The sequence below is a fragment of the Talaromyces stipitatus genome, genomic scaffold (genome assembly GCF_000003125.1).
Source record: "Talaromyces stipitatus ATCC 10500 scf_1105507295555 genomic scaffold, whole genome shotgun sequence".
NCBI classification, from domain to species: Eukaryota; Fungi; Ascomycota; class Eurotiomycetes; order Eurotiales; family Trichocomaceae; genus Talaromyces; species Talaromyces stipitatus.
The window spans coordinates 2682817-2703492 of record NW_002990116.1 but is presented as its reverse complement, the minus strand read 5'-3'; the positions used below and the strand labels follow the sequence as shown (position 1 = coordinate 2703492).

Below are 20676 nucleotides of genomic sequence, written 5' to 3'. Positions count from 1 at the left end.
GTATGTAGCTTATAGTTATGTGCTCCAATGTCGGGCCCTCCGACATCCCCTCGGTCAACTTTAACTTGCCTAGGGTCAAACAAAAATATACACAGCATATACATCCGTATTGATTCCTTTAGCCCTCAAGTTTAGCAATGTACACAATGTCGCAACTAAACTGCCTTAATTTATTCAACGTCCAAGGCCAAGTGGCAGTAGTCACCGGCGGGAGCAGTGGACTAGGGCTTATGATATGCAAGGTGAGAATACCCATCAAGGCAAAACTACCTATCCAATGCAAGCTGACAAACAACATTAAATTAGGGACTGGTATCAAACGGCGCCAAAGTGTACGTCGTTGCACTGCCTAGTGATCCCATCAATGAAGTAGTCGACGAGCTCAATAAGCTCGGTTCTGAAACTGGAGGAAGTGCATTCGGGTATACTACCTCAGCCAAAAAGCCCTTAGATAAGAGGAAATTTAACTGTGTACTTTTGAAGGTTTCCCTGCGATCTTTCCTCCAAATCCTCAATCCAAGCCTTGGCTCAAGAAATCTCCAACAGAGAGACTCATCTTGACATGCTCATCTCCAACGCTGGCATTCGTCGCGATCCACCTGTTCAATGCAACGTCCTTACTGCATCAATAACACAATTACAACAATCAATGTGGTCCAGCAATGAGACAGACTGGGAGAAAACTTTTCGAGTAAACACTACTGCTCACTACTTCTTGAGTGTTGCTTTACTACCTCTTCTTGCTGCCGCTGCAGCCGAGGGACGCGATCAAGGACGTGGTGTGGTTGTGATTACTAGTTCGTGTGCGAGTATGCATAATGTGACCAATGTCGATCTCACGAGTTATGCAACGAGTAAAGCTGCCACTGATCATTTGGTGAAATTGTTGGCTGCTAAATATCATCGATTCTATGTGAGAGTGGTTGGGATCAATCCTGGCTGTGAGTTGACCTTTCATATCAAAACCAGCTAGATAAGAAGTGTGCTAATAATGGGCATAGTTGTCCCAAGTAATATGAACCCAGTGGGGGAAGAAGGAAACATTTTTAGCAGTCTATTTGACAAGGTCCCTGCAAAAAGGCCGGCGATTGCGGAGGACATTGCTGGCACGGTGTTGTATCTAGTCAGCAAAGCTGGGGTAAGTCTATAACTGCACTTACCAGTCGTATGCAAGTGACATACTGACAGTTAATTTTGCACAGGCCTATGTAGATGGGATATCGCTGTGTGTTGATGGAGGAAGGGTACTTCTTGCTAACGGGCAAGAATAGTTGCTTCAAATTCCGTCTTTCATATCAAATTTGGGCAGATAGAAGAAGTCCAGTTTCTATACTTAATGGTTAGTAAGAATCATCAAGCTCTAACCAAGGTCTATAACTCGAATGGTTCCTGTATGTGAAGCAAGCCCTAACCCTAAACCATACAAAGGTAGCGGCGATTAAGATTCTCGAATTCCAGCAGATTTTTGAAGAAAGACGCAAACCGACGGCTTGTTGTATCCCGTACGTCGAATGCGGTCTTCATTACTACAGTCTATTTCCCTATTGGGGATGAGCATCCTATGCTATTATACGCAGCTTACGAAATTCAAAAGCACAAATGTCCCGTTTGATCGTGATATGATTCTCGATTTATTGCAGAAGACGTATCCTATATGGTTTCGATCAAGCACATCGTCCCAGGATGCTCAAAAGGTAGTCAACCATCTAAATCTTGTGTTGAGATCTCCTGGCGAGCAAAATCACAACAGACTGGACTTAAATGAAGCAGCTTCTTCTACTACGCCTCATGGACAATTTGCCTGGAATGTCAGTCAAGGCCGCGTAGATGGCGCCACTAGATTCTCTCAAGGTGTTTATAATGGTCTTATGGATTGGGACTCGTCATCTCAAAATATTTTTTTAAGTGACAGGATGTTAGAAGGATGTTAGAAGGATGTTAGATGGCAGGCTATACCAGAGACACGGATGGCGAATTTGCCTGTCTATTCAGAACCCAATGCACCAGAAGACTACGGTTTGAAAGTTGCTACAACAACCGATAGTTGCTCCGACTATGGTCCGCTTGGACATTGAAACGACTCTAGCTACGGCATGTTTGATATATACTTACTAGGCCACGAAGACAATGTAAGAGTTGTAGTGAGAATTTGCCCTACCTCGGTACGCTACAGATCTACCCCAACCCCTACCCCTTCGCCTTTCCATTATTTGCACAGAGGTAGTTATTTTTGAGACTTGGCAAATGAGAGCTAAGTTACGCACCTTGCTGCCGGTGCCTGGGTACGGTACTGTGGAGGAACAATCAACGGAGCAATCAACGGAGGAATCGACGAGGAATGACGGGGCATTTTTTTTTCGTATAGAAATGGCAAAGTGTTGATCTCGATTACAAAGAATTATTGGACATTAAGAGCCAAACTCATGACGAAATTCAGCTGCCTTCTTGAAGTTGAAAAAATTACACCAACAGCAACTACTTGCTCCGTACTCCTGGGATGGCAGCAAAATGCAGACCGTCCGGTAATACAGACCAGGCTTTACAAGACCTATGAGTACTAAAAGCAGGATTTGGGCAGCCAAAAGCACTTTCCTCTTCATTGTATCATCCAGCTTCAGGTTGCCTTGAAGATCGATCACGAAATACTGCGCGTTCAAGCTTAAGGGCCGGCCAGAATGAGCGGACGTGATGCAGATAACAAGAGTGCTGGGATCATTGATGGCGATGAACTGATACCAGTATCCCCGGGCAGTTCTGAAAGCAACGTGTAAATTGGAGACTCCATTGAGAAGAAGGACGATGCTGCCGTCGATCCAAACATTGTAGACTGGAGCTCCTCAGACGATCCTGCGAATCCACATAACTGGTCCAGGAAGATCAAGATGATTAATACTTCCTTGATCAGTCTTTCAGCATTATACTCGTACGTTACTCTCGTCATGCCGAAACTCCAAGAGTTACATATTGAGTGACTGGTCCTGATGCAGGAACATCGCAATGACTATGTATGCCCCAGGTGCTTCAGAGTTGGTCGCCGAGTTCAGGATTACCAGTGACATTGTGATGGTAGTAAGCATTGCCATCGCCTCGTTAGGGGCATCCATGGGCCCCCTGGTGTTCGCTCCACTGTCTGAGGCTGCTTGGTGTGTATTATCGGCTGCGCACGCAGTACAAATGCGCAAGGAGACCAGTAATCTTCAACTCGGCCCAGCGCATAGGAGACTTATCACTGGGAGGTCGGCATCACCGTGTTAGCATACCTCGGACTCAGCATCGGTTGTGTCCTAGGCCTAACCACCTTCTCTTTGCTAAGTGATAGGCTCCTAGGCAAGGATGATGCACCAGAGCGTCGTTTGATACTGATGATCCTTTTGGGCCCTTGCATTCCGGCGGGCATCTTTTGGTATGGCTGGACTGCTGACCGTGGTGTACATTGGATTGTACCTATAATCGGGACATCTTTTATTGGGATGGGAACACTAGTCGTGTCGTCTTCTGCACAGCTTTATATAGTGGATATGTTTGGCCAACAGGGTGCAGCGTCTGCTCTGGCAGCTCTTATACTGGTACGAAATGCTTCAGGGACTTTTCTTCCTTTGGTTGCAATTCCACTGTACAACAAGCTTGGCTTGGGTTGGGGACACAGTATTTTAGGGTTCATCACACTTGCTTTCACGGCCGTACCATTCGTCTTTTACAAGTATGGAGGCTGGCTACGGGCGAAATTTCCCCTGAATCTTCAAAATGCCTAAATTGTGCGCCTGGGCCTGGCTACTTCCAGGAGTTAATGGGGCAGTCAATGGATAATCAAGTCCTACCTGTATACTCCAATGGGGTCTGTTCTACTGTTGGTTGACGGCATTCAAGTACCTATGTATAAAACCCTATATTTGGACGTAGCCCTAGCCCTAATGAACGCAAAATGATGTGACTACTTTCACTCCACCTCAACTAATAAAGTATTTCTAAATATGCGTCGTCGAAATATATCCTCGAAATATACGAATGAAGCTAGTGGGAACGTGGGACATCGGCTCCCCCGCCGGTTGATATAGCTTCATCGGCTAGTCCGCTTCTACAATCATCTTTGTACTTACATACCCAGATAGGCAGACAATCGTAGGGAGACCAGCCTTTGAACTTCAGTTAAAGACTTTTATCTATCAAGTGTGACTGCTGCATCACCGAACGTCAAGTCAATAAATCTGTAGTCACCATGTCAATCGCATTTCTAGCTGATAAATCACAGTCAGACCCCTCATTCTCTCCACGTTTATAGAGCAACAGCTAATCCGAATAGATCCAAAATCACAAAGGACGACCTTAAAGACATTGCTGCAAACCTCAACATAACAATCCAAGATGGGCCGGATGCCGAGGCTTATCTATTACTTCTCCAGTCCATGGAGGCAGTAATGCAACGTATAGAAAATAGCACAGATTACATTCATCCATCCTTATCACCCGTTTCAACCGCTAAACCGCGAGAATACTGGCTACCAAGAGACAGAAATGAACAAAATCCACTGAATGCATGGCGCCATCGATGTGAACTCGTCGCCTCAAAACCCACAAGTCGTTTGCTTCAGGGTCGAACCATCGCAATCAAAGATAACATCTCTATCGGAGGTCTACCAACAACACTCGGCACATTTACAGAAATCCTGTGCAGAGACGGGAAACTCCCGATTTCACCTATTGATGCTTCTGTGGTATCTAGAATCCTTGAAGCCGGGGCTATAATCAAAGGTTCTTCGAATTGTGAGAACTTCTGCGCTTCGCCATTATCATATAGTGCTGCTACGGGACCTGTGCATTCTCCCTGGTTGCATGGGTATACCACCGGTGGTAGTAGTAGTGGTTCTGCGGCACTAGCTTCTGCAAATATTGTTCACCGTCAGACCCAGACTGAGAATAAGTTTGGTCTTACAGTTGACCTCGCTATAGGCGGTGATCAGGCAGGCTCCATTCGTATTCCGGCTTCGTTTACAGGTATATATGGATTGAAGCCTACTCATGGATTGATTCCGTATACCGGGGCAGTTGGTCTGGCTCCCATGATTGATCACCTAGGTCCTCTTGCGGAAAGACTGGAAGATATTGCGTTGCTCTTGCAAGTCATGGCCGGTTATGATGGGATAGATCCTCGAATGACCCCTGAATCACCATTGAGAAATCAAGTCCCCGATTACCCTGAACAATTATCCCAGTTTCGATCTCGTCCACTTGCCGATGGTGAAGGACTCGGTACGTATTTCAAAATCGGCCTGATATCAGAGTCATTCGACATCCCAGGCCTTACTACCCAAGTCAGAGATACAGTTCTGCAATCCTCAAAGAAATACTTCACACAAGCGGGCGCGAGTGTTTCCGAGGTATCTATCCCCATGCACCGCGAAGGTATTGTTATATGGACAGCAGCCTCACGACCATCAACATCCGAATGGGCCTGTCAAGGCAAACCAGGCGGGTTCCTCACATTCCCGCCTCCCCATATTCATACCCAATGGCCACCAGATCAAAAAATGTACGAAATCCTAACAGCCACCAACCCAGCTTTGATAAATATCATCTTCAACGCACCTTTCATCAATCAACGGTTCGGTCCCATGACGGAGGCAAAAGCGTATAGAAAAGTGTTTGAGTTACGTGCTGCGTATGACCGTGCTTTTGAAGAGTTTGACGTACTTGTTACGCCTTGTACGCCGAGTGTGGCTATGCCTCATCCTAAAATGTGCGCGGATACTGATGGGCCTGCAAGTTCGATAATGGACAAAGTGAATGTTGCGGTAGGGGTAACGACTAATACGGCGCCATTTAATGTGACTGGACATCCAGCAATGAGTGTGCCTTGTGGGTTTGGGAGTGTCTCGGAGAGACCAGATGTGAAGTTACCGATTGGGATGCAGGTTATTGGGAAGAGGTGGGATGAGATGAGTGTTTTCAAAGCGGCTGCAATCTTTGAGGAGGGCCGTCGTTTAGCTGGTCAGTGACCTACGCAGAGGATAAATTATTGGTTTACCTTTGTATCCGCTATTATTGCAAGAGTATATAAGATATGGATCATTACAATACACTCAAATCATAATCATAATCATAAACCATAGCGTCAAACCCATCAAACTAATCAATTCTTCAACCTGATCAAGATTTCCTCCCCCTTGATCCTCGAATTGAACCACTCAGTCATCTCAATACGCTCAGTAACAACCTCCGCACCACGAAGTATACCGGATTGAGCCATTTTCAACGTCGCCAAAGTAAGTTCAGCCATAGCCAGGTTTTTAGCGATACAGGTCCTTGTACCCTTTCCAAAAGCAAAGAAATGCGTCAACATTGCCTCTGTGGGATTGACCCATCGTTCCGGTTTAAATGCTTGACAGTCTGGAAATACTGCTTCGTCTTGGTGTAGTTGTGTAGCGGCGATGCCGACACTGGTTCCTTCGGGGAAGAAGTGGCCTTTGAACTGCCAGCCACCCTTGGGTACTTGACGGGGTAGGCGAGTTGGATTTGCCCATGACAGTCGGAGTCCTTCACGGACAACGCCACGGAGATAGGGGCCTGTGCTAGGGTCTTCATTTTGAGCGGTTCTCTGCTGGACCTCCTCACATAGATGGTCGTAACTATTGATAGAGTTAGTTATACGCTTCATCTATGAACATAACAGAAAGTACTCACATTTCAGGGTGTTTCGTCAAAAACCACACGATAGATGCGGTATTCGTACTTGTCGAATCCGTCCCCGCGAAACAGACATCCTTCAGTTCAATCTGTGACTGTTCCGGTGACACTTGTTCCAGTAACCGACTCTGATAGCTCCCACTCTTAGGAACAGATGTATCCACCAACTGCTGCGTAAAACCATTGATAAGTGCAAAAGCGGAATTTGTCTTTGCATCCGCGCACCAATAATCGGCCATACTTTGAACCAAATCGCCGATTCTACCGGGAACCAAGTTGAAGAAAGCACCTACACCAACATAGGCATCTACAAACGGCGATGCGGACATGGTTGATGTTTGCTCTGTTACTCCTCCATATCGCTGCTGGAAGAGATATGCACTAATGGCATCAATGGCCATGCCTCGAGCGGCATTGAGAACATTCACAGATTTCCCAGTACGACCTTCGGTACGCACTCGATCCACAAAGTCGTCAATTACCTTTTCAAGAGTCCCACTAGCATTTCGAATAGATGCGGTTGAGAATAGCGGTGACACGGCCTTTGCGCGTTGTGCACGCTCGGGTAGAGTCAAGGTTGAGAAGATGGTTGTGTGACCGTCAATATCGAATTTGGAGTATTGCGGTGTCTTGGGGAACCCTCCTTGCGCGACGTAGATGGGTTCTACGGCATCCCCATCATCGAAATCCACATCGTTGGGCGCAACACGGAGAATTGGGCCGTATTTCTTGTGCAGGTCGAAGATGACACTGCTTTCATTGCCAATATAGGTGTGGTAGGCCAGCCAGAGAGAAGTGCATGCCGCAATTTTGGGTCCTGGTACTCTGGACAAAGGGTGGAAGTATAGACGATAGATGCAGCGTAGAATGATCACAGCTGGTAGTAGGATAAACAGTCCTTCCGTCCAGAAATGGAGGAACGTGAGGACTGTTGTTGCAATTGCCATATTGACTCTGCGAAATTCACGAGAGCATATCAGTCAATTCAGCGAGTAATTTCATCAATAGATCCATCCATCTTGAAGATGAGTGAGTCAGATTATACAAGAATAGTTGAAGTAGAAGCCAATCCCCTTCGGGAAGAAACATCGGAGCAGCCGACAGCCACCAAAAAAGATCACTCTCCTTGCCAGCACTTTATAAACCATGTAACCACTCAGGATGGATTCGTGTTATCATTCCCCAGTTATTAAACGTCGTTTCTCCAGTTGATAAGGAATAAGGTTGGAGATACGCAGTCAATAAATCCACTGATAAGCAGCAGGGATCATCCTCAATCATGAAGCTGAATTTCCGATGGATATTTTCACGCGGCTGGGCCCCTTTCTCTTTTTCTCCTCTTTTTACTTCTGTATAATTGTGGGCAATTCTGCTCTTGATCAGTTAGTTTGAAGCAGATAACATCATGGAGAATACAACTTCCAGGGGAAAGAGCAAGGATGTCTTGGGGACCGGAATCCAGGAGGATCTTACGCTGGAACAGCTGGGCTACCAACAGGGTAAGCAATTGAGGCATTCCAAAATCCCGGAAGAAAGGATTAACATATTGCCAGAACTCAAACGATCTTATGGTCTGCTGGATATGCTCGGATTCAGCTTCAGTATTGTGACATGGTAACCCCTCTCCCCCGAATGATCGACTGCATTATAACGACTGACACCATTGATTAGTTGGTCAGCATTGAGCGGAGTGTTTATCATCGGTGTAAGCGCCGGCGGTCCTCCCGTAATTCTATACGGATGGATAGGAACCTGCATTCTCACTTTGGCCGTGGCATGCGCAATGGCAGAAATGTGTTCGCGATGGCCCGTTGCTGGTGGACAGTATTCCTGGGTGGCTCTCATGGCGCCGAAAAAGATTGCTCGCGAGATGTCCTATGTAACCGGCTGGTTCATGCTGATGGGTGAGTTGTCTCTTACTACGCTCTGGTTGGGACTGGCATACTGACTGGTATAAAGGCATGCTTTCAATGGGAGCAGCAAACAACTCCTTCATCGCCAACTATATACTCGGAATGTGCAACCTTGTCTTTCCTGAATATACTATTGAGCGCTGGCACAGTGTCCTCTTAGCCTACCTAGCTGCTCTGATTGGCGGCGTCATCAACATTTTCACGCCTCAACTCCTCCATCGTCTAGCCCGAGCCGTCTTTCTCTGGAATCTGGTCTCCTTCGTGGTCATTGTTATTGTTCTATTGGCTACCAATGACCACAAACAGGACGCTTCATTTGTCTTTGTAGATTTTCAGAATGGGACTGGCCTGGGAGCTGCAATGGCGACCATCGTAGGTATTCTCCAGGCCCTGTTCGGCATGTGTTGCTACGACACCCCGGTTCATATGACCGAAGAAATGACCCATGCCTCCCGTGATGCTCCACGGGCCGTTATCCTCTCAGTCGTAATTGGCGCCGTTACTGGCTTCATCTTCCTGGTGACACTCTGTTTTTGCATTGGCGACATCGCCAGTACAGCCGACACAAGCACCTTGTCGCCCGTTCTCCAAATCTTTTACGACTCGACAAACAGCAAAGTGGGCGCTTGTTTCATGGCTAGTATGATCGTCGTGATCATGTTTGTTAGTACCATCAGTCTTGTAGCTGATGGTTCTCGTTCGCTGTATGCCTTTGCGCGTGATCACGGGCTTCCTTTCTCTGCTGTATTGTCGAAAGTTGATCGGAAGAAACATATCCCTATTTATGCCATTTTGGTTACCGTCATTGTTCAGATGGCGTTCAACTCGATCTATTTCGGGACGGTTACGGGGTTCAACACCGTTGTTTCTATTGCCACGACTGGATTCTGTAAGCTTCTCTCCTTTCCATAGACATTGACAGTACTAACCCCCTGCTCAGATGCATCATACGCCCTCGCCCTCCTAGCCCGATTACTAGGCCACTTCTTCCGTGAAAAAATCACCTTCACAGGCGCCTACTCACTTTCCCTACCAATCTCTCTATCCATGAACCTAATTGGGTTTCTGTTTCTCATGTTCGCATTCATCACATTCAATTTCCCCTCCGAAGCGCCCGTAACTGAGGAAACGATGAATTATACCAGTGCTGCTATTGGAGTTATTGGGTTATTGAGTTTGGTTACGTGGTTTACGACGGGGCATAAATATTTTCATGGTCCTGCTGAGGCGAGGATTGATGGGAAGCAGCCGGATGGAAAGGAGGAGGTGGTTGGGAGCGAAATGCCGGTTGAGATTAAGTCTTGATTTTTGTATTAGATTTATTTGAACGTATATGAATAACATCAGTTTGCCTAGCGATATGGTCATGCAAATATAAACAGAGCAACCAACACGAAACAAGGTATCCAACAAACATATCCCATACCTACCATAAATCCACCTCATTCCCTGTACCAATCCCATTGTCGTGTCTTTTCCGTTACTATCTCTCTTCATACCCTCCATCTCTTCCGACCTCTCGTAGAAAGTATTTGAATCGATCGAAACGAACGGCAAGTATCCACCAATACAAGATCAAGATACTGTTCAATCACGAAGGGAAAACGTACGGACGAACCGGATACCATGCAACACCAGTCAGCATACTATTTCTCTTCCTTGAGTGATATGATCATTTGTTCTCATAAGAAACGTAACGAGACTGACATTTCAAAAAAGAACTGAATTCAGAGTCTAAAACTGGATAGGTAGATAGAAAACCATAAAGGTTCTGAAATAACGGAATAGGGCTTATGGAACAAGTAATATGGAGACATGGGGAAAGGTTCAAATATTCTCTTTCGAAAGGAGAAAAAAGGTGCGCTAACACACACACACACACACAGAGTGACAGGTTTAGATACCGAGAGTAAATTCGACGCCCACGTCAATGTCGCGAGCCATCTTGACCACCTTTGAGAATTGGACGGATTTCTCAGCGGCGCTCTGGAGATCTTCGATACAGAAGATTTTGAGGTTGGAATCGTCAATCTATTGAATGTTAGTCGATTGTCTTCTATCCATCAAAAATAAAGGAGACGTACCAGCTTGCGAGCTTGCTCCATGTTAGTACCCTGAAGACGGGCAATGACGGGAGTGCGGAGACCCATGTCGCGGACAACATTGATAAGACCCTGGGCAATAGCGTCACATCGGACGATACCGCCAAAGATGTTGACAAAGATAGAAGTGACCTTGGGGTCGCTGGTGATCAATTCAAAGGCAGACTTGATGGCAGCTGGGGTGGCACCACCGCCGACGTCCAAGAAGTTGGCGGGGCTGCCGCCGTTGAGCTTGATGATGTCCATGGTGGCCATGGCGAGACCAGCACCGTTGACTATAGCCGTTAGTTTATTCCTTGTGAATTTCGGATTGGCTAGGAAAATATACCCAAACATCCAATATCACCATCGAGCTTGATGAAGTTCAAACCGTGTCTACGCATTGCGTTAGTGATTCATCGTAATTATTCTTGAAGAAAACATACTCAGCAGCCTTGACCTCATCAGGATCCTCCTGTGTGGTATCCCGCCATGAGAAGACCTCCTTCTGTCTGAATTCAGCATTGTCATCGAATCCAAGCTTGGCATCCATGGCAAGAACCTGGTGGTCAGAAGTCTCGGTAAGAGGGTTAATCTCAATCTGAGTAGCATCCTTCTCAAGGAAGACCTTGTAGAGGTTTTGGATAGTGTTCTTAGCGTCCTCAATGCACTGAGCAGAGAAGCCCAAGTCGGTAGCGATGCTACGGGCAATGTCGTCAGTGACGCCGGTCTTGATGTCAATGGGAGTAGTGCGGATAGCCTCGGGAGTCTCCTTGGCGACAGTCTCAATGTCCATACCACCCTGGGAAGAGGACACAATGACAGGAGACTGAGTTTGACGGTCCATGAGAATGGCAAGGTAGAATTCGCGACGGGCGAACTTGCGTTCGACAATGTAGACGGCGTTACAGAGACGGCCACGAGCCCCGGTTTGTTTTGTGATAAGCTTGTGTCCAATCATCTGTTCGGCGAACATTTTGGCTTCGGTAGGACTGGAGATACCAATATCAGAAATGACTTTCCCAGTGACAGGGAACTAAGACTCACGAGTAAATGACACGAACACCTCCCTTCAAGCCGTTGTCAAAGGTACCTTTGCCTCGACCACCGGCAAGAACTTGAGCCTTGATGACCATATCATCTCCGTCTATAAAGGAAGTCAGCACTTGTCCAAAACCATGTAGTCCTCCAATTGCTTGAAAAATAAATATATACCAATTTGTTTTGCAACGGCCTCGGCCTCTTCCGCGGTGCGGGCGACATGGCCATGAGGGACACCGACGCCATACTGTACGAGATGATTAGAATTGATGATCGGATTGTTTGGTAGGGTTGATACGCACAGATTTCAGGAGATCTGCAGAGAGGTATTCATGGATAGAAAGGTTTCTCTTCTGTTGTGCAGCATATCTGGTCTGAAGCGATGGCTCCTGTAAACAGAAACAAGTCAGCGACATTCGGAAGGACCAAGTCGTTATTGAGAACACATCTAGCGAAAAAGCGACATATATTCCCAATATTCTCCTATATCACAAACCAATGGGGGAACTTACAACCGTGGCTCTCAGAGCCGTCGCGATCGACCTGCTTCGCGCGAATCTGAACATTCTGACCAAGAAAAGATATTATCACCGAGACGCAATAACGTCAGAGGAAAAAAGAGAGAAAAAAAAAAGCAAGAAAGAGGGGAGATATTTCGTAGCAAAAGAGGAAAACAGGGATGATGTTGATATTGACTATGTAGCCAGTGTTGTTGCTGAGAAGCAAATCTTCGGGAAGCTTTGGCTGCGCCGCTGCACGTATTCGGAATAATCCGTCACCTGACGACTTACAAAGGGTGCTTTATCCGATACATGCCGACCCATCTTTGTTTTTGACATCTACAAACTCGACTAAACAGGCACTTTCTGGGCATATGTTCGAGATTGAATACTCTTAATGAATTGCTTGAGATGGTTATAATCTCTTTTTACAATTTTTTTCCGCTTCAAGGACGCCCAAAACCTCCAAACGAGACTGCGCAAGATAACCGACGCTGAAGCAGCACTTATAAAGCGCTGCAGAACATGAATGATGGATATTTTGGCCATCAATTAGTGCGACGCTTTAGCTTCCAGAGCGCAAACATTCTCGTGAATATCCTATCAAACAAGCCACACCACAACCATCCTCCAGTCAAAAACTTGACCACAGAACTACGATTCCCTTCCCAGATATACTTCCTATAGCTCGGCCATAACCATCGCCAGGGCGCGGGTCCATACAACACTTGGGATACAACGCTACGTGCATAGTCTTCATGTGGCATTGCTCCTTCCTGGCTGTGTTTTGTGCGTCGTTGATACTCGGGGTCGATTGGTCGGTAGAGAGAGCCTGGGGGGAGCTCGCGGTCGGTACGTGCTATACGTGATTTGACACCACCGGTGATGACGGTTGTCACTTTGACACTGCGCATTGTCAGTTAGATATCATATTTGTAGAGGTAGTTTATAATACTCAAAAGGAGCAAGTTCAACTCGTAGCGTGTCGCTCCAGGAATGGAGAGCGGCCTTGGACGCACCGTAGACTGATCCGAAGACGTACGGTATCATCTAGAAATGTCAGCCGATAGCAGTGTTTCGTAGATATGTTTACTCACACCGGCCACGGAGCCAATCTGTACAATGGTTCCTTTTGATTTTATGAGTAGCGGGAGGAAGGTCTGACAAATGCGAATCACAGCGAAGAAGTTCGTTTCGAATGTGAGTCGAGCTTCTTGGAAGTCCACATCCATGGCTGGTACGGTGTAGTCTATACATTATCAGATATGACGCGCCGTGATCAACTGAATGCAATCTTACTCCGTCCACTAGGACCTTCAATCAGCATCTCATCCCAACGATCAATTAAATAAAACTCACGCATTATTGACCAAATAATCCAACCCGTTTGTATCTAATCTCTTCGAAACCTCCTCAAAACAAGCCTTGATACTCTCCTCCGAGTCAACCACCAAACTGAGCGTTTCAATGCCTATCGCAGCCAGATCCTGAATGTGCTGAGTGTCGCGTGCAGTCGCAAAGACTCGCAGGCCATTGCGATGGAATTCGCGTGCTAGTGAGTTTCCGATGCCACCGGGTGAGCATCTAAAACAAATTGTGAGTATGCCTCCTCTGTACAGAGTGAGTCGAATAGCTGCATAAACATACCCAGTGATGAGAACAGACTTTCGGCGATCTCCGGTAGCTGCCATGTCTGGATCAAACTAGTAATTAAACTGGTAATTTAATTTCGAAATGTTGGTATTCATAAACTATGAACTATAAGATGAAGAGTTGAAGTCTCGAATGTACATGCAGTGTCATGATTTATCAGATTTTCGTGGTTGTAGGTTGTAGTTAGAAAGTTTAAGTAAGGAGCTCACTAAACATAGCAGGCTTTGTAGTCAGCCTCGGCTGTTCCTACTGTAACTATGTGTTCCGCATGTGTACGTACATATAAGGATACTTGCATATCTCAACAGAAATTCATGATCCTTTGACTGAAACAGTTCAGCCTGTGTCATAGAAGAGGATCTGGACGAATCGTGACTTTGATCTTGATCAACAGGCATTGCAAGTCTTACGCGTAGCTCCAGATCGGCATGCCCAATCTCTATTGATTAGCCAGTGGAATAGCTTAAGACTTTAGATAGTCTGATTATCTGACATGGGCCTAAATCATAACAAAGATCAAGAATGGTGGTTGAGGTATCATTTAAAGTTGTAGAGTGTTTTTTATAGATTTTTGTATGCAATTGTATGCAAATCTGCCAGTCTAGTCCTCTTCCAACCTAGAGCGGGGATATCGATCGCAGCCATACTCAAAAAGGCAAGTGATGGCCTGAGGCGGAAGAAAAAAGTTGTCGTCGAAGCGGGGGTTGGCAGCCTATCCATCCTCGAATTTCCTTTTCTGGTTCTAATTGTCTAATTTTTTTCTTCCTTGTTGCTTTTCGTATTTCCTCTCTCTTTGCTCTGTACGAGATAGATAGCGAACATCACACTGCGGTTCATAATCAGACCTTGGAGAATCATATACCTCTTTTCCCTTCCCATACAATAATCAACTTCTTTCACAATGCCTGAAAAGGTCTACGTCTCATATAATCAGGTACGTACTCGAGTAATATCCCGATCGGACTGTCCTAACGAGATACATCTGCAGGTGCACAAGCTGTGCCAAAGATCCGCCGACAAGATCCTCGAGGAATTCCGTCCGAATCTCATGATCGCAATCGGTGGTGGTGGTTTCATTCCCGCTCGAATCCTCCGGTACGTCAGCATCCTTACCCAGAGACTATAAGGAGATTTGCTCATTTTATATTAGATCATTCTTGAAACGTCCCGGCGAACCCAACATCCCCATTCAAGCGATCGGTCTTTCTCTTTACGAGAACCTAGGTCGCGATGACCCCGAAGAAGTCCCCGGTACCAAGGTTACGCGCACACAATGGCTGGATCTGAGTTCATTGGAAATGGCCAATTTGATTGGAAAGAACATTTTGATTGTGGACGAGGTGGACGATACGCGTACTACACTTGATTATGCCGTTCGCGAGTTGGAGAAGGATGTCGAGCAAGCTCAGAAGAGTTTGGGTCGGGAGGGTGAAAAGACTACCTTTTCGATTTTTGTTTTGCACGTAAGATATCCTCCTGCTTTTTATTGTGCTATCGGAGACTAATGGTCTTCTTGCAGAATAAGGACAAGTCAAAGAAAGGAAAACTGCCGGAGGATATGATTGCCGCTGGCCGGTATCATGCCGCTGTTACAACTGGTGATGTTTGGATTTGCTATCCATGGGAAGCCAAGTACGTCTTTTTCTACATAAAGCAGATTGAATAATGCTAACATTGTGCAGGGACATTGACGAACACGACGAATTGGCAAAGAAATTCCCACTCATCTAAAGCGATTACTCCGGTCAACACCCTGATGCATTACGTCTCACTCCTACAACATTACAACTGGTGGCGTTAATTACATTTTCTTATCAAAAGCTTCGTTGCAGCGGTCTTCTTTCCTCTTAGCTTCTCGCTTGTATAGACGTCAGAATACGATATAATCCCAGAATTAGAAAATATGTCTTGTCTGCGACTATTGAAGTTTGAATATGTACATTTACAATTACTCAAGTTGAGGACTTCCAGCAATTGTCCCCTCGAATGTTAGCTCACTAAAGCAATACAACACTCAGAGCAACTCCTACCGAGTATACCAGGAACCGGTCCATAAATCCAAACCTTCATTCAAAAACTATTTTAAAAGATAACTTGCGAATGCAAAAATGATATCCCCGTATCCTAGCGAATTAATCCACATCAACATTTGCCTTGCGCAACTCAATTTTTGCCTGTTCAATCTCCTTTTGAAGCGACTCGTACTCCTGCGGAACGTCGTTGAAGGTCAAGATCATGTATCCGAGTCGCGCGCCGAGGAAGCATGCTAATACGATCAGGCCGTAAAAGGGGAGCTATATTGAAGTCAGTATATCGACAGCCAGCTATAGGTATTATTAGGGAGTAAGGACGTACCACAGGGACAATTTCTGTTTGAACTGTTTCATTGATTGGGATGAGGCCGAGGTATAGGGCGAGATATAGCTGTCAGAATAGAAGGTTAGTGTCAAGTATTATGAGCTGGGTATGAGAAAAGGAATAACTTACAGAGGAAAGCAAAAGGAGAATTGAGACTGTCTGCTGGGCGCGCGTCATTGTGTCGGTCGATTGGAGTATATATTATTGGAGGAATAGTAGAGACAAAGACAGGAGAGCGACGTAAATGAAATAAAAAGAGAGTATGGTTGAAGTTGAAGTTGTCTGAACAGCTTGTCTCTGCGCGTGTGGCCGCGAAGGTCGCCGTATTAAGGTTGGTTCCTTAGGCTAGGTGTTGCTGCCTGAGGCTACAATTCCACCAGACAGGTCTAATCAGAATGGATCATAATACACAATTATGATTACTACAAGAATATTTTCCTGACTACATAGAAATAAGCCTCACTGACTCCAGTAAAGCATCGGTGTAAACATATACGGCACCAAGGCATCCAGGCAGACGCACGACATTGGCCGGCTATTTCTTTTACCTTGACTCCGCTACACTCCTTTACATTTGTGCGCCATGGCTTGATCTAGTTCCAGGCAACAGACTCGCTATTTCATTGTCACAAATATCCAAGATTGTGATTGATTCGTGGAGCATGACAATCAAGGATGGCTACGAACCCGATTGCTTCTCGATAATCTATGTTTAACAACGCGCGAGTTTAACCAACAGCATATTGCATGGAATATATCCGTACAACCATCAGCAAAAAACAGGGTTTCAGGTCAAAGACAGCAGATTGTATAGGGAGACTGACTCCCTCGTGACATCCACATCCATCACAAAGTCATCTCATTGTCAATCAACGTGGGGCTTGCTTGCGCCGCCTGGAGCCTGGAGGTAGATGGTTGCAACTGGCTCATGACTACATTTCACATAACTATCCATACTAAACCCTAGGCATCCACTGGGTATCTTGGAACAAACTGGAAGAGGAAATTGTATCAAGGAACAGATACAAGACAAGGATTTTGTGAAGATGGCTTCACAAGACTATAAAGACGGTGGGAGCACCGGGCTTGTCCCGGTTGCAACGGCAACAACAGATATCTTCTCTCTTGCTGCGGATATAGACTTACCTGCTGTGGGCACTCTTTTTCCAGACTTGACAGGGCTGAAGTCACTGTCTTCATCGAATGAGTCAGAAGTCATTCCGGCGGAAGAACAAGACCAAATGTTTCGTGCACTGCAGAGAGTCCTCTCCAAGACCGAAGGGGATGAAGACGCTTTCGATACCAGAGAGCTTCGGAATGCTCTTGAGTCCGCTGATGTAGCTGCTCAAGAAGGCCAGCGTGGTCCTCAGCTTCTAGGAGGAGTAGCTGCGATCCTTCAGAAGCTTTGGCAGAGTGAGTCCCAGTACCTGGTTGAAGCAGCCGATGCATTAGCGAATGCTAGTCGTGATCGTATGTCCATCCTCTCGTTGATATAGGCTGGATAGTTGCTAATGCTGGTATAGCATCCTGGAGAATCCCTTTTGGTCAGTCAGGGGTATTGCAATTCTTTCTACAGTTGATTTCCATACCAGAGGTCAACAAAGATTTACTCTTCCATTCATTGCGCCTCATTGGAAACTCTTGCGCTGATACCGGTACATTTACTCCCTGTTGTTTCGGATACAAACTAACAACTGTAAATAGACGAGAATCGAGAGATTGTTGTATCCAACAACTACACCCGAGCAATCATGCGGTTGGTTCTGAATCCAGAGCTGGCCCACGTAGCCATACCTGTGATTTATAATATCTGCAATGAATTTGGTACGAAATATATTTCCTGGTTGGCTTGGTCATGACTGACGATTGCAGAACCTGCTCAGGCTCAAGTCGCCGCTAATCGTCTTGGATATGTTCTGCTCAAACAGATAAACGACGGAGCTATTACTGGAAATGCTCTTCTCAACTTTACATATGAATTGGTAGAACTGACAGCAGGGCAAGGTATGTGCTACATGAACTGATTAGAAATAAATGCTAACCTATGCAGCGGCGGGCATCGAGAACTCCCCCGACGGTACCATCGTACTTATAATGGCCATTGCTCTGAAAGAAGACACAACATTCGCACAGTATACATGTCTCGTAACCTGTCTTGAGCAGTACATGCAAACAGAGAGATTCCAGGTTGCAAGCATCCGACACAAGCTAGTAGAACATATCACATCAGTTCTTCAGCGATCCTTCAGCATCGAAGTCAATGAATCCGTGACCGAAGATGTTCAACTATTAAACCAATTACGTCTAAAACTCAACCAGACGTTAGCAGACATCTCAGCACTGCCTTTGTTCCTCGAGACGTATCCTGTCGGATCCCCATTGCTAGATACCCTCCAGTCATGGCTCACAGGCCGAGGGGACACACTACAAATATGCGCATGCGTTGTGCTGGGCAACGTGGCCCGAACTGACGAAATTTGTCAATTAATGATAAGCCAGCTAAACATCCATCGATCTCTAATCCATATCTTGAAAACCAACACAATCGGCGGTGTCCTCCACGCCGCACTCGGGTTTCTCAAAAACCTATCCATTGCAGAATCAAACCGTGAAAAACTCGGAGAAGCAGATATCATACCCGCTGTGTCCAAGGTATGGACGTACGATACTGTGCCGCAGGTACAATTGGCAGCTGTCAGCGTAACTCGTCTGGTGATTGCATCGAATATCAAAAATATTACTCGACTGCTGACTTCGTTATCCTCTGATCCGGACTCTCCTGCCCATTCACGTACGTATTTGTCCATGCTACTATCGCTATGCGGCAGGACGGATACGGCACCCATCAAGACCGAGATTGGCCGTATTATCTGCTCTCTTTGTCGGACTCTATTATCTCGCTCGAAAGCATCGGAGGTTGATGATGCTGAGACTGCACGACTGTTGGATAGACTATTCGATCTTCATGAGGACATCGCTCGTCCCTTAGGCGCCATGATCACGCAGACCGAGTGGCCTGTTGTGCGTAGCGAGGGATGGTTTGCTCTGGCTCTGATGGCGTCTCATGATAAAGGATGTCCTGCTGTAGTGGACTGTCTGATTGACACGGACATCTATACGCAGGTTGAGAAGAGTCTTGATGTGGCTGATGATGAGTCTGCTGCTACGAATGAGCAGTTGCAGAGAAGGGGGGATAGGGATAATCTTGTGATTATGGTGAAGGAATTGCTGGGTAGAGATGTACGTTTCCCCTTCCCTAACTGCTAATCTTATGAACTAACATGTTGCAGCCGGAGTCTTTGCCTGAGGGAAAGAAGAAGAGGCTGAGGGAGTTGATGGATCGGGCTGTAGCATCGCTGAGCTAGTAAGTCATTATGTTGGATATTATATAGAGGTGCCTAGTTTGTACATTGGTTAGATATGTCTAGTTCGTCATTCGTAAATATCTACTCTATCCAAAAAAAAATTCAATGACATATATACACAATGAAGGGTATATAACATATCCAAGCTGACAAACATAACAACCTCAAATCATGGATGCATCTTGTTCTCCCTCAGTTTCTTCTCCGTCTTCATAAACTCTCTAATCCCCACAGGAATCCCCTTGAACAAATCCTCTTCACTTTCCACACCCAATTCCAAAGGTAGATCCCAATTCGTCTCACTCCCACCTCCATCATCATCCATACTCATACTGGCACTAGCAACTTCCTTCCTTGGACTTTGTTTCATCTCTTTACCCTTCTGGCCCTTAGCAGTTGCCATCGAACCGCCTTTACCAGCAAGCCTAGCATCCCTAACCCTCGAAGCCCAATGCTCCAAATCATCTCTATAATCATCCCAAACGCAATGTACGCACCCGCTCATACAGCAATTATCTGGTTCCATGGGCCGCGGCGGGATCGGTATGCCGTTGACTTGTTGCCAGGTTGATTCTGGACGCATGGTTTCGGGGTTGTAGCGGGTTGACTGGTAGCCTGGGCCTGCGAGACGGGTGCCGAATACGATGGACATTTTTTCTTCTTTTGTTGGTTCCTTCTTCTCTTCCGTGGGTTTGTTGTTGTTGTTATCGCTACTAAGTGGTTGGTGAGGTTGTTGATGTGCTGGTTGGTTGAAGGACAGGACGTCGGAGTAGTAGCCTGATAAAGGGTAGGCTTGATGAGTTTCTGGGTTATTTTGTGTTGTTGTACCTTTGTTTATGGGGGTGTTATGAAATGATCGTTTGACTTGGATATTGTAAGAGGTTCGTGATGTCGACTCGGAGAGACGACCACGATTGCGATCGCATTGTAGAGCCGCAGCGGAATTATACCAATCAGTCAGGCGAGACTGTCTAGATTTATAAAGTGATTGCAATATTGAGAGCCTGTTTGGCGTCAGTATCGACCGCTCCATTCTGTACAATCGTCTCGAACTGAGAGACCAAATGCCGCGGAAGTGACGGAG

General features: G+C 46.0%; 11 protein-coding genes across 11 annotated transcripts; 6 read left to right on the top strand and 5 right to left on the bottom strand.

Annotated features, from left to right (window-relative positions):
* Positions 1-146: 146 nt before the first annotated feature.
* Positions 147-1271, top strand: TSTA_121020 (short-chain dehydrogenase, putative; the record flags this gene model as incomplete). Its single annotated transcript, XM_002482305.1, has 5 exons — positions 147-242; positions 307-422; positions 484-941; positions 1002-1138; positions 1203-1271. The coding sequence occupies 5 exons, from the start codon at positions 147-149 to the stop codon at positions 1269-1271; spliced, it is 876 nt and encodes a 291-aa protein (XP_002482350.1).
* A 1726-nt stretch (positions 1272-2997) lies between these two features.
* On the top strand, positions 2998-3752 carry TSTA_121010 (uncharacterized protein; the record flags this gene model as incomplete). Its single annotated transcript, XM_002482304.1, has 2 exons — positions 2998-3069; positions 3219-3752. 2 exons carry the CDS (start codon positions 2998-3000, stop codon positions 3750-3752), a joined length of 606 nt encoding a protein of 201 aa, XP_002482349.1.
* Positions 3753-4097: 345 nt separating this feature from the next.
* TSTA_121000 (amidase, putative) lies at positions 4098-5993 on the top strand (the record flags this gene model as incomplete). The annotated part of the gene is made up of 2 exons (XM_002482303.1): positions 4098-4248; positions 4301-5993. The coding sequence occupies exons 1-2, from the start codon at positions 4217-4219 to the stop codon at positions 5991-5993; spliced, it is 1725 nt and encodes a 574-aa protein (XP_002482348.1). The 5' UTR covers positions 4098-4216.
* A 27-nt stretch (positions 5994-6020) lies between these two features.
* Positions 6021-7628, bottom strand: TSTA_120990 (benzoate 4-monooxygenase cytochrome P450, putative; the record flags this gene model as incomplete). The annotated part of the gene is made up of 2 exons (XM_002482302.1): positions 6021-6623; positions 6679-7628. The coding sequence occupies 2 exons, from the start codon at positions 7626-7628 to the stop codon at positions 6128-6130; spliced, it is 1446 nt and encodes a 481-aa protein (XP_002482347.1). The 3' UTR covers positions 6021-6127.
* Positions 7629-8086: 458 nt separating this feature from the next.
* Positions 8087-9899, top strand: TSTA_120980 (GABA permease, putative; the record flags this gene model as incomplete). The annotated part of the gene is made up of 5 exons (XM_002482301.1): positions 8087-8180; positions 8235-8295; positions 8353-8585; positions 8641-9483; positions 9535-9899. 5 exons carry the CDS (start codon positions 8087-8089, stop codon positions 9897-9899), a joined length of 1596 nt encoding a protein of 531 aa, XP_002482346.1.
* Positions 9900-10220: 321 nt separating this feature from the next.
* On the bottom strand, positions 10221-12433 carry TSTA_120970 (succinyl-CoA synthetase beta subunit, putative). The gene is made up of 8 exons (XM_002482300.1): positions 12229-12433; positions 12019-12105; positions 11891-11963; positions 11723-11822; positions 11122-11667; positions 11025-11071; positions 10679-10971; positions 10221-10625 (listed from the first exon to the last, which is right to left on the bottom strand). Exons 1-8 carry the CDS (start codon positions 12280-12282, stop codon positions 10491-10493), a joined length of 1335 nt encoding a protein of 444 aa, XP_002482345.1. The 5' UTR covers positions 12283-12433; the 3' UTR covers positions 10221-10490.
* A 120-nt stretch (positions 12434-12553) lies between these two features.
* TSTA_120960 (short chain dehydrogenase/reductase (Ayr1), putative) lies at positions 12554-14041 on the bottom strand. The gene is made up of 6 exons (XM_002482299.1): positions 13864-14041; positions 13576-13800; positions 13516-13523; positions 13314-13465; positions 13172-13266; positions 12554-13122 (listed from the first exon to the last, which is right to left on the bottom strand). Exons 1-6 carry the CDS (start codon positions 13905-13907, stop codon positions 12765-12767), a joined length of 882 nt encoding a protein of 293 aa, XP_002482344.1. The 5' UTR covers positions 13908-14041; the 3' UTR covers positions 12554-12764.
* Positions 14042-14582: 541 nt separating this feature from the next.
* TSTA_120950 (xanthine-guanine phosphoribosyl transferase Xpt1, putative) lies at positions 14583-16056 on the top strand. Its single transcript, XM_002482298.1, has 5 exons — positions 14583-14803; positions 14858-14964; positions 15020-15332; positions 15389-15501; positions 15552-16056. The coding sequence occupies exons 1-5, from the start codon at positions 14771-14773 to the stop codon at positions 15598-15600; spliced, it is 615 nt and encodes a 204-aa protein (XP_002482343.1). The 5' UTR covers positions 14583-14770; the 3' UTR covers positions 15601-16056.
* On the bottom strand, positions 16002-16404 carry TSTA_120940 (uncharacterized protein; the record flags this gene model as incomplete). Its single annotated transcript, XM_002482297.1, has 3 exons — positions 16002-16163; positions 16225-16293; positions 16357-16404. The coding sequence occupies 3 exons, from the start codon at positions 16402-16404 to the stop codon at positions 16002-16004; spliced, it is 279 nt and encodes a 92-aa protein (XP_002482342.1).
* An 839-nt stretch (positions 16405-17243) lies between these two features.
* TSTA_120920 (GTP binding protein, putative) lies at positions 17244-20663 on the top strand. Its single transcript, XM_002482296.1, has 6 exons — positions 17244-17697; positions 17751-17882; positions 17932-18051; positions 18100-18231; positions 18278-19467; positions 19518-20663. Exons 1-6 carry the CDS (start codon positions 17274-17276, stop codon positions 19590-19592), a joined length of 2073 nt encoding a protein of 690 aa, XP_002482341.1. The 5' UTR covers positions 17244-17273; the 3' UTR covers positions 19593-20663.
* Positions 19762-20625, bottom strand: TSTA_120930 (uncharacterized protein; the record flags this gene model as incomplete). The annotated part of the gene is made up of 2 exons (XM_002482295.1): positions 19762-20059; positions 20090-20625. 2 exons carry the CDS (start codon positions 20623-20625, stop codon positions 19762-19764), a joined length of 834 nt encoding a protein of 277 aa, XP_002482340.1.
* Positions 20664-20676: the final 13 nt, after the last annotated feature.